Raw genomic sequence first — 16023 nt, 5'->3', positions numbered from 1 at the left:
ACAAGTGCGGACATTATTTACTACTCCTTCGTACATATCTTTAATTATACTAATGTACTAATTGAGAGAAATACCTTTCTTCATCATTGTCCACCAGAGAACATCCCTAAGTACTCTATCGTATGCCTTCTCTAAATCAATAAAAATCATAGGCAAATCTTTGTTCTCTTCTCTATATCTTTCAATAAGTTGTCTAAGAAGATGTATAGCTTCCATAGTTGATCTTCCAGGAATAAAACCAAATTGATTCTCTGATATCATGGCAACCTTACTTAACCTATACTCAATCACCCTCTCCCAAAGTTTCATAGTATGACTCATGAGTTTTATACCACGATAGTTTATGCAATCTTGTATATCACCCTTATTCTTATAGAGAGGCACCAAAATACTCTTCCTCTACTCATTAGACATCTTATTTGTCCTCCAAATCTTGTTAAAAAGATCTGCCAACCATACTAAACCTTTCTCACCCAAGCATTTTCAAGCCTCAATAGGTATACCATCCGGGCCAACTGCCTTTCTGGATTTCATATTCTTCAAAGCCTCTGCAATTTCTTTCTTTTGAATCTTGTGCACGAAGTCACGATTCATCTCCTGAAAAAGAATGAAGAAGTCTCCAAGATCTTGGGCATGACTTCCATTAAATAGCTTATCAAAATAATCTTTCCATCTCTCCTTAATCTCCTCATCTTTAACTAAAACCCTTTGTGCTTCATCTTTGATACATCTAACCATACTCAGCTCCCTCGATTTCATATCTCTCATCTTTGCAAGCCTATAAATATCCTTTTCGCCCTCCTTGGTATCCAACTTGTCATAGACCTCCTTATATATCTTATCCCTCGCGTGTCGAACTACTTTTTTAGCTTCCTTCTTTGCTACCATATACTTCTCCAAATTCTCATTATCCCAACTCTTACTTAGATTTCTATAACACTCTTTTTTAACCTTAATAGCTAATTTGACATCTTCATTCCACCATGATGTATCCTTACCTAGCGATACACCGCAAACCTCCTTCGCCACCTTTCGCATGCAACCCGCTATCTTATTTCACATTGATTCTGCATCCTCCTCGAGACACCAATTAGCTTTCTTAGCTACATGTTCTACAAACATTCCTTGTTTAGCTTCTTTCAGTGCCCACCACTTAATTCTAGGATCTATCCTATGTTTATCCCTTTTGTGGCATTTTCTAATTTTAAGATCTAAAATTAAGACTCTATATTGTGTAGCTACACTTTCTCCCGGTATAACCTTACAATCGATGCAACAACCCCTATCTCTCTTTCTGAGTAGGAAAAAATCTATCTGACTCTTATTAACCCCACTTTTAAATGTTACTAGGTGAGACTTCATTTTCCTAAACCACATGTTGGCTAAGATCAATTCATAGGACAAACCAAAATCTAAAATCCTTTCTCCACTTTCGTTTTTTTCTCCTATACCATAGCCTCCATGGATACTCTCAAATTCATCCCTACTAATGCCTACATGTCCATTAAGGTCTCCGCCGATGAAAATCTTTTCTCCATGAGATATCCCTTATACTACTTCGCCTAAATCTTTCCAAAATTGCCGCTTAATGGAATCGTCTAAACCGACTTGAGGTGCATAAACAGTAATAAAATTAATAATATCTGTACCTACTACTAATCTAATAAGTATAATCCTATCCCCCTTCCTATGGACCTCAACTACATTATCTATAAACTCACGTAACACCACAATAATCGTTCTGCAAATTCTAAAGGGCACGGTAATGACCACCCTTGTTTTTTTAGCTCTTCTGACCTCTGCAAAAGTGAAGACGGTGGTAGAAATTGCCAAATGTCCAACACCACTAAGAATGCAGTAACTGACTCCCTCTTGGCTCTTTCGGATTCCTATAAATACCTGCATATGCTGAGCCATTATTTTCATTCAACCTTGTTCAGGTTTCTCGGACAAACTTGTGTTGCTGAGATAACGATGGCTAAGGGGTTCATGTGTTTGTTGTTGCTGATCATATCTTTGTCAACATTTGCAGCAGAGGCTCGCAGACTCGGGGGAGCGTTTGGTGGAAACAGGCAGGCTTTAGCACAATGGGGTGGTGATAAACCATTGATCACCATTTCTCCGGCTTCTTCTGCTACACCACTTGACATCCCTGTGATTCATTCACTGCCGTTGCCTCCATCTACTTTCGCCCCATAACTTTTTTCATTTCCTCCTCACCTCTGTGAGGTTTTAGTTGACATCTGAAAATGTGCTTGTCGTAGTGAAAATGTTGTCCTGAATTTGTGCAGCATTTACCTTTCTTGAGCCAACTATACAATATCAATGAAATAAATATATGATGAATTTGGTTAGTGCTATTTCTCTTTTCACCAATATTTGTGGTGCTACTTTGCTTCTCACTCTGTGTATGATGTGTCCGTTCCGAAAGCAAATATGCGAGGTTCCTAAAGTATTGGTAAAACTGCTTTTGTTTTTATTGTTTTTTTTTTCTGGCTAGATCAAGGGAAACTACCTAATCTATTGTTTTTTTTTCTGGCTAGATCAAGGGAACCACCCTCTGATCGCCGACCTTACGTTGGCTGGCCTCTGGTTGGTAAAACCTTTGATGTCCCTCTGCTCACCGGGGAGCACATGCACCTTCTCCTCTAGCTAGGCGCAATGTTGTTAAAATCATTTTGAATCGGCTGATTCAAATCAAGTCAGCTCTTTGTCAAAACAATACAGGAGTCAATTTGGCCCTCTTCAAAAATCGGCTGATTTTTTTGTTGAATCAGTAGAATTGGCCCGAATCAGAACCCAGTGGATTCATTCTCATGCTTAAAAGGTATGTTCATAAATAGTAAAATTAAATAAAAAATCAATCTTTGATAGGATAGGATAGGAAAAATGATCTGATTCGATTGGTAATGATTTTATCATTCTTTTATAAAATCGATTCACTTACTAAACAGATTTTAATGACATTAGCCTGAAGGATCTCAACAACAGGGATTTAGGGTGTGTTTTGACAATGGTAGAGCAAGCCTGAATCATAGAAACATGGTTTCAGGTTTGTTTCTGCATCACCATGAAGACAGCCTATGAGAGCATCCTTGAACTTGTGCAGCTTTATAGATTAGACTAGCTTTGGATAGATACAGCTGATCTAAAATTTCCAGATTCTGCTTCTCGCAAGAATCATGTCAACTGCAAAAATTTAGCAGTCTTGGGGAGTCGAATCAACTCCCTTTGTGAAGGAGAAGCTAAGCCTAAGCCGAGCCCTTCCTGTTTATTGAAGATATAGACAAATATAGAGGTGTATACATGAATCAAAATATGCATCACTGGAGGCTTATTTAATAATAAAGGAGGCTTCACACACATTTTGCAATTGATAGGGATGAAATGCTTGTTTTAGAAAATTATGCAATTTGTTTTGCATCCAGATGCACTGATGTTTTATTTTGTATTTTACTTTTTTCTGCACAAATGTTATAGGATGTCACTGGATCCTGTAGCATACCAATAAGTTGAAATGAGCAATAACATATTGCTCGTATTTTATTATGTGAATCTAACCGTATAGTTTATGATCTATTTGATGGGCATCGACTTTCGAATCACTGGAATACGGAGTGGATTCAAGTTTTTTTTGGTGATTCTGAAATATAACAAACGTAAATATACCAAAATTTCACTACTTAGAAAAGGTATTTTCTGCAAGGAAAACGCCAACCATCATGGTGGGCTGGACAGAGCAAAGGGATCGTGAGGGTAATGGTGGTGCGGCAGGCCCTGCAAACAGTAGAGCTGACACTGGCTTCACTGGTACAGACTTTGTGCATCAGCATGCACCATTCTCAAGCACATCCATGGTCGCTTCGCTTGTTCAGGCACCAACTCCATCACCCTATCGCCCTCGTCATGGCCAAGCTCCTCACCTTCTCCGCCACTTCGACGCGGGGCGATATCCACTACGCAAGGCTCATCTTCAACCTCCTCCATGACCCCAACGTCGTCTTCTACAATACCATGATCAAGGGTTACGCTCTGAGGAAAACTCCGACAGAAACCATCTCTGTTTTCAAACTAATGAAGCAGAATTCTGTTGGTGCGGATGGCATCACTTTCCGTTTCGTTCTCAAGGCCTGCTCCAGGATGGTCTCGGCCGTCTCTGAAGGAGAAGAAATTCAAGTACAAGTTATCAAGTCTGGGTTTCAGTTCTACATTTACCTGCAGAACGGTTTGGTTCATCTGAATGCTGTTAATGGGCTTGTGTCTTCTGCACACAAGCTGTTTGATGAAATGCGCGAGCCACACGTGGTTTCTTGGTATGATTTAGTTTTTGGTTATGTGAAAGCAGATGACCTGGAACATTCGATGACATGCCGTAGAGGGATGTCGTCTCTTGGACGGCTATGATCAATGGCTACGCGAGATCGAAGTTACCCAAGGAGGCACTCGAGTTGTTTCATCAGATGCAATCCACGGGTGTCAGGCCGGATGAAATTACCATGATCAGCGTGATCTCTGCTTGTTCGAGTACGGGAGACCTCGAACTCGGCTTGGGCCTCCATCGTTACATCGAAGAGAATGGGTTCGGGTGGATGATTTCACTTTGCAATGCTCTGATTGATATGTACGCCAAATGCGGATGCATCGAACTAGCGCGGGCGGTGTTCGATGGGATGCCGCGCCGCAGTTTGATCACGTGGAATTCGATGATATCCGCCCTTGCGGTGCATGGAAGAAGCGACGATGCCGTCGCGCTGTTTGAGAGGATGAAGGAAACCGGAGCGAGGCCGGACGGGGTGACGTTTCTGGCGGTTCTATCTGCGTGCACTCACTGCGTATCGGTGGACGAGGGACGACGGCATTTCGAAAGCATGAAGGAGGACTATGGCATTGAGGCGGGGATCGAGCATTATGGGTGCATGGTGGATCTTCTTGGTCGAGCCGAGGACGCATACAGGCTTGTAAAGAGCATGCCCATTCCCTGCAATGACGAAGTGTGGGGAGCATTGTTTGGTGCTTGCAGGATCAATGGCAACGCCCAGATGGCACAACATGTCTTGAAACAGTTGATCTTACTGAAACCAGAGGAAGGGGGGTACTATGCAGTATTGGCCAACATGTACGTTGAAATGGGGCGAAGGGCGGATGCATCCAAGGTGAGACAGGAGATGAAAGATAAGAGGAGCCAAGAAGAATCCATGCTGTAGTAGTTGGAATGGGTAGCAGGAGAGGGACAAAAAGTTTGTGTGGAAGATAAAGCAAGCCAATGCAGGGTTGGGATAGAAGGGCAGTTCCTCTCCCTCCCTCCCTTATATACCTCCCTCTCTTATATAGTAAAAAATATAAGCCTATGTGAGGATGAATGAAAACAACAAATCATGGAAATGTTATTGGTCGACTCCTCATCGACACAACTTTGATTAATAAAATGTTTTCCTTTATCCTAAAAAAACACTTCTTCATTTTGCAGTTGCCAAATATTACCCACCTTCTTCACAAAAGACCTGGCTATGCTACTCTCTCTCTCTGCTTTTCAGCTTATCCCACCTTACAAGCATTGCTGCCATTTGGTCATATATCAAAACCATTTGGGGGTACTAAAATTTGACCCAATTATATATATATATATATATATATATATATATATATATATATATATATATATATATATATATATATATATAGTTGGGCCAATTTGGATCGTTTGGTCGAAATGGAAGCCTAAATCCATCCATGAAATCTCAAAAGTACTTGATCTGTGTATTTTCATTTAGAAAATGTATACAAAATATTTTAAGATATATAACAGCTGATGTATGGCTAAAATGGTTCAGCCAAGTATGTTTGTGAGATTATGTAAAGACATTAAGGGCCTGTTTGGAATCTCGGCGCTGGGATGGGTGTTTATGCATTTGGTGTTCTCGTGGCAAAATCTTGGTCAAACGCCCATGATGGTTCCGTTTGAAATCTCGGTGTTAGTATGGGCGTTTATGCATTTGGGATGGGAAGTGAGGCCCTTTCTCCTTTGTATTTACACTAAAGGATGGATTTGGCAGCTACCACTTTCTCAAATGCATAAACTCCATAAACGCCCATCCCAGCTACCTATCCCAAAACAGGCCCTAAGCAGTTGTATATGAGCAACCCAAGCTAATACTTAGTAAATAGCGTGAAGTTCGATATTGTTATTCCTCATTGATTCTATGTAGCCTTGGTCAAACTTTGGTAGCTAATTGAAAATTAGACTAAAATTTTATCGGGTGTAAGCATAAAATGTAGTTAAGGGCTAATGTTCCTTTTTGAAAATCAAATGGATTTGGTCTTGTGCATTTCTGACGACGGTCAGACTTCTCATTGAGTCTCTCAAGAAAAGCACTCTGACCTCTCTATCTCTAATCGACCTCCGGAGGAAACGGATGCCAAATAGGATGGGTTACAGCTATTGATCGGATGGCTAAGATTGAATGTATGATAAAACCCATCCTATTTCAAATGATGAGATCCGTGTTCACCTCCTAAAACATTTTGTCATTCTCAATGGAAGGATGATAGACTAACCTGACCTAACCAACCACAAGAAGGAAAAGCAGAAAAACGATGCCACACAGACACTTCAGCTCTTGATATAGACAATGTTGGTATGGCAGTGTAAAAGGGTTTCTATCGAGCTCCCCATTACTCGGGTGCATGTGGAAAGGCACGTAAATGAATGTTTGAATGGTGTGCATTGACATGGTTTGTTGCATATTCTAAGAAATTTCTTAGGCTTTTGGAATCTAAAACAAAGCGCCACAAGGTGTGTTCGGATAGGAGGCAAATCGGTGGTAAAAAATCATGAGGCATAGTCACAAATTTTCGATTTTCTTGGCCAAAAAAAATTTGCAATAAATTAAAGAAATTGTTTTCAGGAAAAAAATCTTGAATCACGGAGCATTGCAAATACTCCAAATGTTTCAGTTGAAGTATCTAGAATTGGGCCCCATGTTGAGGTTTTCTGGCCATCCATCTCGAAAATGGATGGACGTGGTGGGACCAAGCAGGTAAGCACAATCCCACAGTGCTGACTCCTCCAACCACATCTACAACTAAGCATAGGCATGCAGATCATTTTCTTTGCATCAAGAGGGTATGCTATTAGCATACTACCAATCCAATTCATGGAAATCCACGTGGTCCAATGAGAACCTCACTTAAACACCCCCTTATCCAACCTCATCCCCTATAACCTTCATTCATTCCCCATCCAAAATCCAGGATCCCTTAAAAGGCTTTTTTCTTATTTCCTTGACATCCTTTGGCTGTTCGTTGACAGACTAAAACTGTCAGAGTAGGGAGAATGGCCTCAACTGCTTGCTTCCTTCACCACATTGCACCCTCAGCTAGGACCAAGGTCCAGTCTGCAAGGACCCCAAGTGCACCACCCTTCAGGCCTGCTCTTGTGGTATGCAAGGCAGAGAAGAGCTCCAACGAGGAGGAAGAGAGTGCTGGGCTTTCTCGCCGTTTGGCACTCACTCTGCTCGTTGGTGCTGCTGCTGTTGGCACCAAGGTCTCCCCTGCTGATGCTGCCTATGGTGAAGCTGGTAATTTCCTACGATCATAGTTGTTGGAATCGCGTATGATTCATGAGAAGCACGATTGAGGGGAGGAGAAAACGGTATCGGTCAGGAATCATGATTCCTAATGATGGGAATGCTGATTCCCATGGCATCAGGAATCCATATTCCCAACTTTGAGAATTCTGATTCCTAGTCATGTGAATCCTGATTCCTTTATGTGGGAATCTTGATTTGTTATCCCGAGACCCTCAAGAATCCTAATTCATATGTTTAGAAATTTGATTATTTCCCTCTCATCATTGTGTATTGTCATGCAATGTTATCAGTAAGGTGCGCATCAGCCTCTATTAGCCGATATGCATGGCAGAAAATAGATCCGATGCAAGCCTGAATCAGTTATTTTTTAATAAATGTAAAAAAATACCAAAAAATAATTGTTAATATTATTTTAATAGTTTTAACACATGTCACATTATGATTGACACATAATAATTTTTTATTATTTTTGGGCCGATACAGAACAATTCGCTTGAGTATTGATATCGGTCGATTATAGCTGAAACGGTGGCCAAATGATTCAGGGCCGATACTGACAACATTGTTGACATGTAGAATTGTCTAAATAGAATTTAGATATTGTTGATTCCAATGTAAAGCCGTCCAGATTCCGGGGTGGTTGTGAAGGTGTTGAGTTGAAGACCCCGATCAAGCCCTGTTGGTGCACCGGTGTGTCCATAGCTTTCAGAGGTGGGTCACGTAAGGCAAAGTGGTTGTGGGGCCCCATCAGGAGTTTTCTCTCTCTTAAATTCCTCGTCATAGAAAAAAAGACAAGCGCCTGATAAACTTTGGACCTGACTCGAATCACATCTGTGTCAATGTATACACACATTTGTTGTCTTTGCATCATCACCATGATTGCCATTTCATAATCGACATCAAGTGCTAACTTTGGTTTAATGCACTACAAAAATGCAGCCAACGTGTTTGGGAAACCAAAGACAAACACAGATTTCTTGCCATACAATGGGGATGGGTTCAAGCTTCAGGTTCCCTCAAAGTGGAACCCCAGCAAGGAGGTGGAGTACCCTGGTCAGGTCCTTAGATATGAAGACAACTTCGATTCCAACAGCAATGTTTCAGTGATGGTCACCCCCACGGACAAGAAGGGCATAGCAGACTATGGTTCCCCTGAGGAGTTCCTATCCAAGGTAGACAGAAAAATCAATCAATGTTGCTTAGCCAGAAAAAAGTTCATAGGGATGTCAAAAGATCGGATTTTATCCCATATCTGACTGAATCCGATCGTGTTTAGTCAGATTTGGTAAGCTAAAACCATATCTGATTATGATTTTTGCTGCTGAATCTGACAGGTATATGGATTTGATGGATATCAAAATCTGATTACATATAAAAAATTGGATTTGATATGATTTTTTTACTATGTGAATCTAAATATATCTGTTTAGGGAACATCTGATTAATCAGATTTGGTATTAACTACATCCAACCCGAATCCGATCCATTTACGCGCCCAGGACAGTGACTGTGTCTCCATGCTCGGGTGCGGTTTCTCTGGCTTATAAATAAGAAAATGAGATAATTTACTTGTATATATAACTACCAAAGAGAGCTGGCTATCATCATGTAAGGTCCAATTCTAAGCTCAAAAAGGAGACTAATGCACTGAAATGATGCTTCTTGGTTGAATATGCTCTAGCCAATTCCTGCATATAATACCTTATGTTTCACTCACACTAGAGAAATATCTCTTGGTATTTTTCAAGTGACTGGTTTTTCCTATGAAAATAACTGATTTGTCTAATGGTTCTAAACAGAGCTTAGTAGAAAAGCAAAAAGCGTCTTTGAGGATAACCACATATATAGTATTAACCTTATGTGTTTTATGCAGGTTGATTATCTTCTAGGGAAACAGGCCTACTTTGGCAAGACTAATTCTGAGGTAAGAACACAACTGATAGAATGGAGTACCTATCTCTCTCTCTCGCTCTCTGGATGTGTGTTTGTGTTTCTGTGATCTTCACCTGCATGGCTTTAAGTGTTGCTCCCATTTTCTTGTCAAAATTATATACAAAATGTATTTCCATTAATGATTTTCTTTCTCTTATCTGTTCTACTGCTGCGAATTATCGTCACTTGCAGGTTTAATATGGTTTTAATAAAAAAAACTATTATGTTCTAAAAAACAAAGATTATTTGCTTTCTAAAGCCGACTTTCATTCTGAGCAGTGGCAAAAGTTTAAAATGGGAAAAGTTTAAAATGTTATCTTTTTCTTATGAGAAAAATGGGCATCTTTGTTTTTCTCGCATCTTTATCAGCAAAATATCGGGAAAAAAAATAAAAAAAAGTAAAAATCACATTTTTACAAATGAAAAATCAAACAATTAGAAGCATTTATTACCTTTTTCATCGGCTTGCTTACTAAAATCTTATATTTTTTCTCTAAACAACACTGATGTTTGTCACACTTAGGTATGTCAATGGGTCGAATGTAATCCGAATCTGATTAGTTGGATTCGGTCACCAAAACTGGATCTGATTAAAATTCGGATTCAGGTTCCGTATTGAGTTTTGCATTAAAACCAGAATCCAATTAAAACTTAATCTGACTAGGACCCGAACACGATTAATTGTAAATATGGATTTTAAGCTAGTCGGATCCAGATTCAGTTTTATCTTTTTCCATCGACTCCGAATCCGATTAGGTCAGATTCGGTAATGCCTAGATCTGACCCATGTCCGACCCGTTGACATCCCTAATTAATCACACTCATTCAAAGTTCATTCCAAGTGTTTGTAGCTGTCTTCTACCTTATATTTTGGCACTTACATGTTTGTATTGGCAATCAAAATGGTAGGGTGGGTTTGATAGTGATGCTGTTGCAGCTGCAAACATCTTAGAATCATCCACTCCAGTCATCGGTGGCAAGCAGTTCTACTCTCTTGCCATATTGACGCGGACCGCAGACGGCGATGAAGGTGGCAAGCACCAACTCATCAATGCAACTGTGTACGACGGCAAGCTCTACATATGCAAGGCCCAAGCAGGTGACAAGAGATGGTTCAAGGGTGCTAGGAGGTTTGTTGAGAGCACTGCTTCTTCCTTCAGCCTTGCTTGAGCAACCAGCCATTGTCGCATGTATGAAGGTTTTGTATATTGGAAGCTTATTGCAAAATCGCTTTTGTGTGTTTCCTATGGGATGCATATGTCTATATGTGATTGGACAAAAAGGGTAGAAGAATTTCCTAATCTTTTCCAAGCCCTTAGAAATTTTGTTGTGATGAGTTGAGGGACTAAAACAACTGAAGGTTGGGAGATTCCAATTGCCTTAATAGTAGCTCAGATTATGGGGATTGGTGCTTGATGATTCGTGTGAAGTTTTTTTTTGGCTCCTTTGACCGAGTTTTATAAGCTGTGTGGTGACTTGGCCTGGGTTGGGAAGGGTTATCGGAAACGCTATAGGACTTGGCGTGCTTCCTCGAAAACAAGCGGAGAAGAGACCCTTTTAAATGAGAAGCATGCTTCCCATTTATGGGAAGCCCGCTTCCCACTGGCTTCCTACTCGCTTCTCAATATCATGAAGTGAGTTTTTTTTTTTTTTGAGGCTTGGAGCTTTTAACAATTTTTTGTGCTCGATATCAGAAAAACTTGATTTCTATTTGCTTCTCACTCGAATCTTAGGTTGCTTCTCTCTTTGTTTCCTCTTTGCTTTTCATCTCGCTTATGAGATGATTTTAGGTTCGCTTCTAAGTCCTCTCGTGCTTCTTACTTCCTAAAATTTTAGAAGTGTCTTGCTTCCCGCTCTCACTTCCTCGACTGGCAATTCTAGTTGAGAGTTTATGCTTTTGGTAAAAACTTAATTAGTCAAATTACTTTGGTGGTAACCGCTTGAGAGAATGATATTGGCCAAGTAGTTTATGCATTTGAGGGATGAGGTGAGACTGTCTCACCCTTCTATTTTGGTTTTGGTAACTATCACCTCTTAGAGGGAGGGAAGATCAGGTGTAATGTGATTTTACAGTTTTAGTGATCACCTACCATCTGTTGTTGGGTCTCGCTGACAGACTGTATACCAAAGATGCAGGCCCCACAACTGACAAGCTGTATCCCAGAGATGGTGGGTGATCAGGTGCAGCAGCACACTTAAAGCGTGCAATCACATTGCACCTGACCTCAAATATCCAAGAGGTGGCAGCTTGCCAAATCCAGGAGTTGACAGCGGTTTTTCCAAATTCATATACTCACTCCAAGTACCATTTCCCAACATCGCCTCAGTTACTTATCAGTATAACCTTTTCCTTAGTTTGAACAATCAAAGTTTGTGCTTTAGTCCCTATTATATTTTTCTTTTCTTTCACAAAACAACAAATCTTGGTGGACGATTTTGATTTGTATTTGGACTTGACCACTTATCCGGAAATTCAGGATAAGCTGGGAATTTGTGTTACCAAAAGGTAAATTCCCAACTTTTTATTTTTATTTTTATTTTTTTTATATAAGTTGGTGTATCCAAACAAACTCAGAGTGCACCTGAAGTGCCATCAGGAATCCTCTAGTTGGAATGTTGAATAAAAAAGAAGAGTTTCTGGATTCTTAGATTGCATTTGAAGTGTGGCTAAAATGGGTCAGATAATTATGATAAAACACTTCAGAACTGGCCAAACAACGGCTGCATTCATCTGGCAGGAGCGATTTGTGAATGTCACCAGGTTGATGGGATGTCATGGGTTTGAAGCCAACTGGGGGCATCCTTTGCTTCAAGGTTCAAGCTGAGTATACTAGTACTCCCTGGTGAGCAACAGGGATCTCAAGGGTTTAGATGGTGTGTTATATGAACCGAGATGCTCATCGCTCTTGAATTAGCTAATTTGGACTCTAAATGAGCTTATATTTAGATCATAATGATTTTGGTAACGATGGCTGTTCATCTTGGCATGACTGGTATAAGCTCATATATATGGACTCGTAAAATTGAATATGTATATATTTTATAACATAATTGCTAAGCATAACTCAGCTATCAATAAAAAAAAAATGCAACACAGCCACATGACGTTTGAACTTTATCTCATTGCTTAAAAACAATTATTTTGAGTTTATGTGAACAATTAGCGAGAAAAAGATGTAAACAGCTTGAGAGATCTTCTCCCAAAAGTGGGTTTTACTGACGCAAAATATGCACCAGAAAACAACTTTTTTTGGCCTTAAAATGCTCCAAAAAAGCTATGTTTACTGGTGCAAAAAATGATCCAATAAAGTGGGTTATACTGGCGCGAAAGAGCACTTTTTTGGGTTTAAAATGAGCAAAAAAAAGTTAAGATTACTGGCGCAAAGTATGGTCTTTTCAGAAAAGACATTTTTACCGACCCTGCAAAAGTAGCGCCAGTAAAGGCTTTATAGGCTGATGTAGACCTATCTTTACTGACAAAATATCTTGTAGTGCCTTTTCAAATGAGCTGGCTTGAGCTCAGGTCATGCTTGTAATGGGCCAGCTTAAGCTTCACTCGAGCTCAAGATAGGGTAGGGTGGTCTCATACTCCGGCTGACTTTGATCAAAACAAGTAAAGATTGAACAGTGCAATATTTGTGACATTCATTTAGCAGCCCTAACTAGTTTTGGTATGTGTATGGATGATGTTGGATTTTCTTTTTTCTTTTATTTGGATAACACGGCAAGAGATGCACACCTGTGGGTTTCGAACTCATGAAGTCCCTTCAGCTAAGCGATGTTCACAAGTTGCCCCTAGCAGATGAGCAGAGCCCTTGTGAAGAGATCGCTTGGATAAATTGCACATGCTTAAGCCTTAGAAGTTAGAACTCCTATATCTAAAATTTACTTGTAGCGACATCCGATTGCATCCAACTCTAATTTAGAAATAAAAGTATGCTAAGATCCATGTATTCAAGACGCGAGGAAGGAACCAGGTGTGATGTGATTGCACCAAAAAAACAGAACTGAATTGGACGTGTCATGCAAGGAGACGGGGCAGCACATTTTTTGTGCAATCACATTAATTTCACCTGATCCATACTCCTCTAAGACCCAGCAAACAAGCTCATTGGATCTCTCTGTGCATGTCCGAGTGAGATTTTGATATGATTCAGGAAAACATGATCTTTATAGCGAACTTATGTATCCTAGCTTCCAAAGGAATCCCAAATCAGAATGGTTGTCTCTTCAGCTAAGCGGGTTCGGGTATTGGTCGGTTCAGGTATATTGTTGGTCAGGTATGGGTCAGTTCGAGTTTAAGTGTATAAACAGTTTGGGTACAAAGTGAGTTTGGTTACATAATCGGATTAGGTTCAGGTTGGTTCGGTTTTAAAAATTAAGAACTATTTGGATTTGAGTACATAATTGAATCGAGTCTGTTCGAGTTTGGGTATTCATTTGCAAAACCCAAGATCCGACACATTTTAACTATGAGTCTATATTTTAAACCAACCCAAACCCACATGAGGTCCACCAATATTGGTTCGGTACATCAAGTCATGTATAGTCAACCAGTTACACCCTTAGGGCTTGTTTGATGGCTCATCCCAAATTGGAAAGAATGAACGAACATAACAGACATAACTCCCATTCTGTCTATTATGTAACAACTTCACTAATTCATCGTTTGTTTCGACCAGACAAGAAGTTGTGCTTCTTCTGTCCAACATTTGTTTCACGTTGTTTGCACACGAATAATTGGTCGGATAACTTCGTTTTGGATCATACTACTTGATCTGCCAAACCATATGAGTCTTTTAACAAAATTTGTGCTTCTTGTGTCCAATGTTTGTTTTAGGTTGTGTACATATGAATAATGGGCTAGATAACCTCATTTTGGATAGTACAACTCGATCTACCAAACCATGAGTATTTTAACAAATACATTATGGATTTTAGCCCTGGATATAAATATTAGATTGGATGTAAAAACTAAAAAAAAAAAATTAATTTGAGTAATTTGAGAAAAAAAAATTAATATTTTTTTGATATATAAATGATTTAATCAATGACATATTCCATATAATTATAAAAGTTTATCATAAAATATCAAACCCTAAAATCAAATTAACTATAAAAATAAAATTATCAATCCTTATTAAATAAAAATAAAATAAAATGCATGAAAATAAATCATAAATAAACAAAAAAACCCTAAACTATAAGAAAAATAAGCCATAAATTAAATAAAAAACCTTAATTCAAACCGTAATCAAAGAAAAATAAAAAAACCTAGCCCTAATCAAATTAACTATAAAAAGTATTAATTAAATTTTTTATTTAAAGCACTAATAATAGAAAATAAAAAATTTCTAATCAATTCAAAGAAAATCTTAATCTAATTAATTATAAAAAATCCTAATTTAAAAAATTTGATTCAAAGCCCTAATCAAAGAAAATCATAATCAAATTAACTACAAAAAGCTCTGATTTAAGAAATTTGATTCAAATCCCTAATCAATAAAAATCAAAGTAAAAAATCTTAATTAATGAAAATCAAAGAAAAAAACTCTAATCAATGAAAATAAAAACACTAATTAATGAAAAAATACCTAAAAATGACCTAAGAAGAAGAACAAAGAACGGAAAATAAGAAAAAGAAGAAGAAGAAGAAGAATAAAGAACGAAGAAGACGAAGATGGGAGATAGACAAAGAGAGAAGAACTATAAGCACTCAAAATTTTCCAAAATGCCCAAAACTTTGGGTCTTGTTCGGAGATGGCACACTTTGTGTCATGCTCCTATCTAGACCAACATTTCGTCATCTTGGACTTATCTCAGACGATGACATACCCACTGTCGTTTGACCCCAGTTTGTCCCAAGTAGGCCCCCAGATGGTGGCATTCCCGCCGTTTGGCAGCCCTCTCTCTCCACGATCAAGATCCAGACGATGGTAGCCCTGCCTACCAACAACCCTCTCTCTCTGCAACCAGGATTTGGACTCTGGCAGCCCTGTCATCCGATGGCCCAACTGGACTCGAATGACAACAACATCATTGTTTGACATCCCTCTCTCTCTGCAGTCGAGATCTGGATGACAGTAAACTCATCGTCTGGCCTTCTCTCACCTCCCATTTGGGACTTAGACGATGACACACCCGTCGTCTGGCCCCTTATGTCTCCACACTTGGGACCTAGATGACCTCACACTCACCATCCGACCCCCTGTGTCTTCGCATTGGGATATGAACGATAATACCGCCGCCGTCTAGTCCCTTTATCCCCTTATCCAGGATGACCCTCTCCCTTAGCACATACCCAAGGACGACCGCAACTAGTGTCATACCATCTTGGGACGATGCTTGGTTTGGCCGTCTCACCTATGGGATGACTATTTGTTTGGTTGTCCCTGCTTGGGATGACTAATCTGCTCTGCCATCCTGCCCCTTGAGCGAGAGGATAGGCTATTTGACTTATCCTCACTAGATCTTATCTTATCCAGTTCCTTTATACACGATT

At 39.5% G+C, this 16023-nt stretch overlaps 2 protein-coding genes and 1 pseudogene across 2 annotated transcripts; all 3 read left to right on the top strand.

Annotated features, from left to right (window-relative positions):
• Window positions 1-3759: 3759 nt before the first annotated feature.
• Window positions 3760-4404, top strand: LOC149834436 (pentatricopeptide repeat-containing protein At2g36730-like). Its single transcript, XM_090009368.1, has one exon. The coding sequence runs from the start codon at window positions 3760-3762 to the stop codon at window positions 4402-4404; it is 645 nt and encodes a 214-aa protein (XP_089865494.1).
• LOC149834435 (putative pentatricopeptide repeat-containing protein At3g49142 pseudogene) lies at window positions 4401-5204 on the top strand (annotated as a pseudogene).
• A 2043-nt stretch (window positions 5205-7247) lies between these two features.
• LOC149834434 (oxygen-evolving enhancer protein 2, chloroplastic-like) lies at window positions 7248-10748 on the top strand. The gene is made up of 4 exons (XM_090011401.1): window positions 7248-7577; window positions 8529-8761; window positions 9463-9513; window positions 10431-10748. The coding sequence occupies exons 1-4, from the start codon at window positions 7334-7336 to the stop codon at window positions 10689-10691; spliced, it is 789 nt and encodes a 262-aa protein (XP_089867527.1). The 5' UTR covers window positions 7248-7333; the 3' UTR covers window positions 10692-10748.
• The last annotated feature ends 5275 nt before the right edge of the window (window positions 10749-16023 follow it).

The sequence above is a fragment of the Nuphar pumila genome, chromosome 6, assembly GCF_984573655.1.
Source record: "Nuphar pumila chromosome 6, dmNupPumi1.hap1.1, whole genome shotgun sequence".
NCBI classification, from domain to species: Eukaryota; Viridiplantae; Streptophyta; class Magnoliopsida; order Nymphaeales; family Nymphaeaceae; genus Nuphar; species Nuphar pumila.
The sequence above is the reverse complement of the archived record's forward strand: the minus strand, read 5'-3'. Positions and strand labels throughout refer to the sequence as shown.

Bases quoted from the DNA above. Each gene is read 5' to 3' on its own strand.
- LOC149834434 (XM_090011401.1), top strand. From the start codon at position 7,334: ATGGCCTCAACTGCTTGCTTCCTTCACCACATTGCACCCTCAGCTAGG. The intron at 7,578-8,528 runs GTAATTTCCTAC...ACAAAAATGCAG, and splicing joins TGCTGCCTATGGTGAAGCTG to CCAACGTGTTTGGGAAACCA. The intron at 9,514-10,430 runs GTAAGAACACAA...TCAAAATGGTAG, and splicing joins TTGGCAAGACTAATTCTGAG to GGTGGGTTTGATAGTGATGC.
- LOC149834436 (XM_090009368.1), top strand. From the start codon at position 3,760: ATGGTGGTGCGGCAGGCCCTGCAAACAGTAGAGCTGACACTGGCTTCA.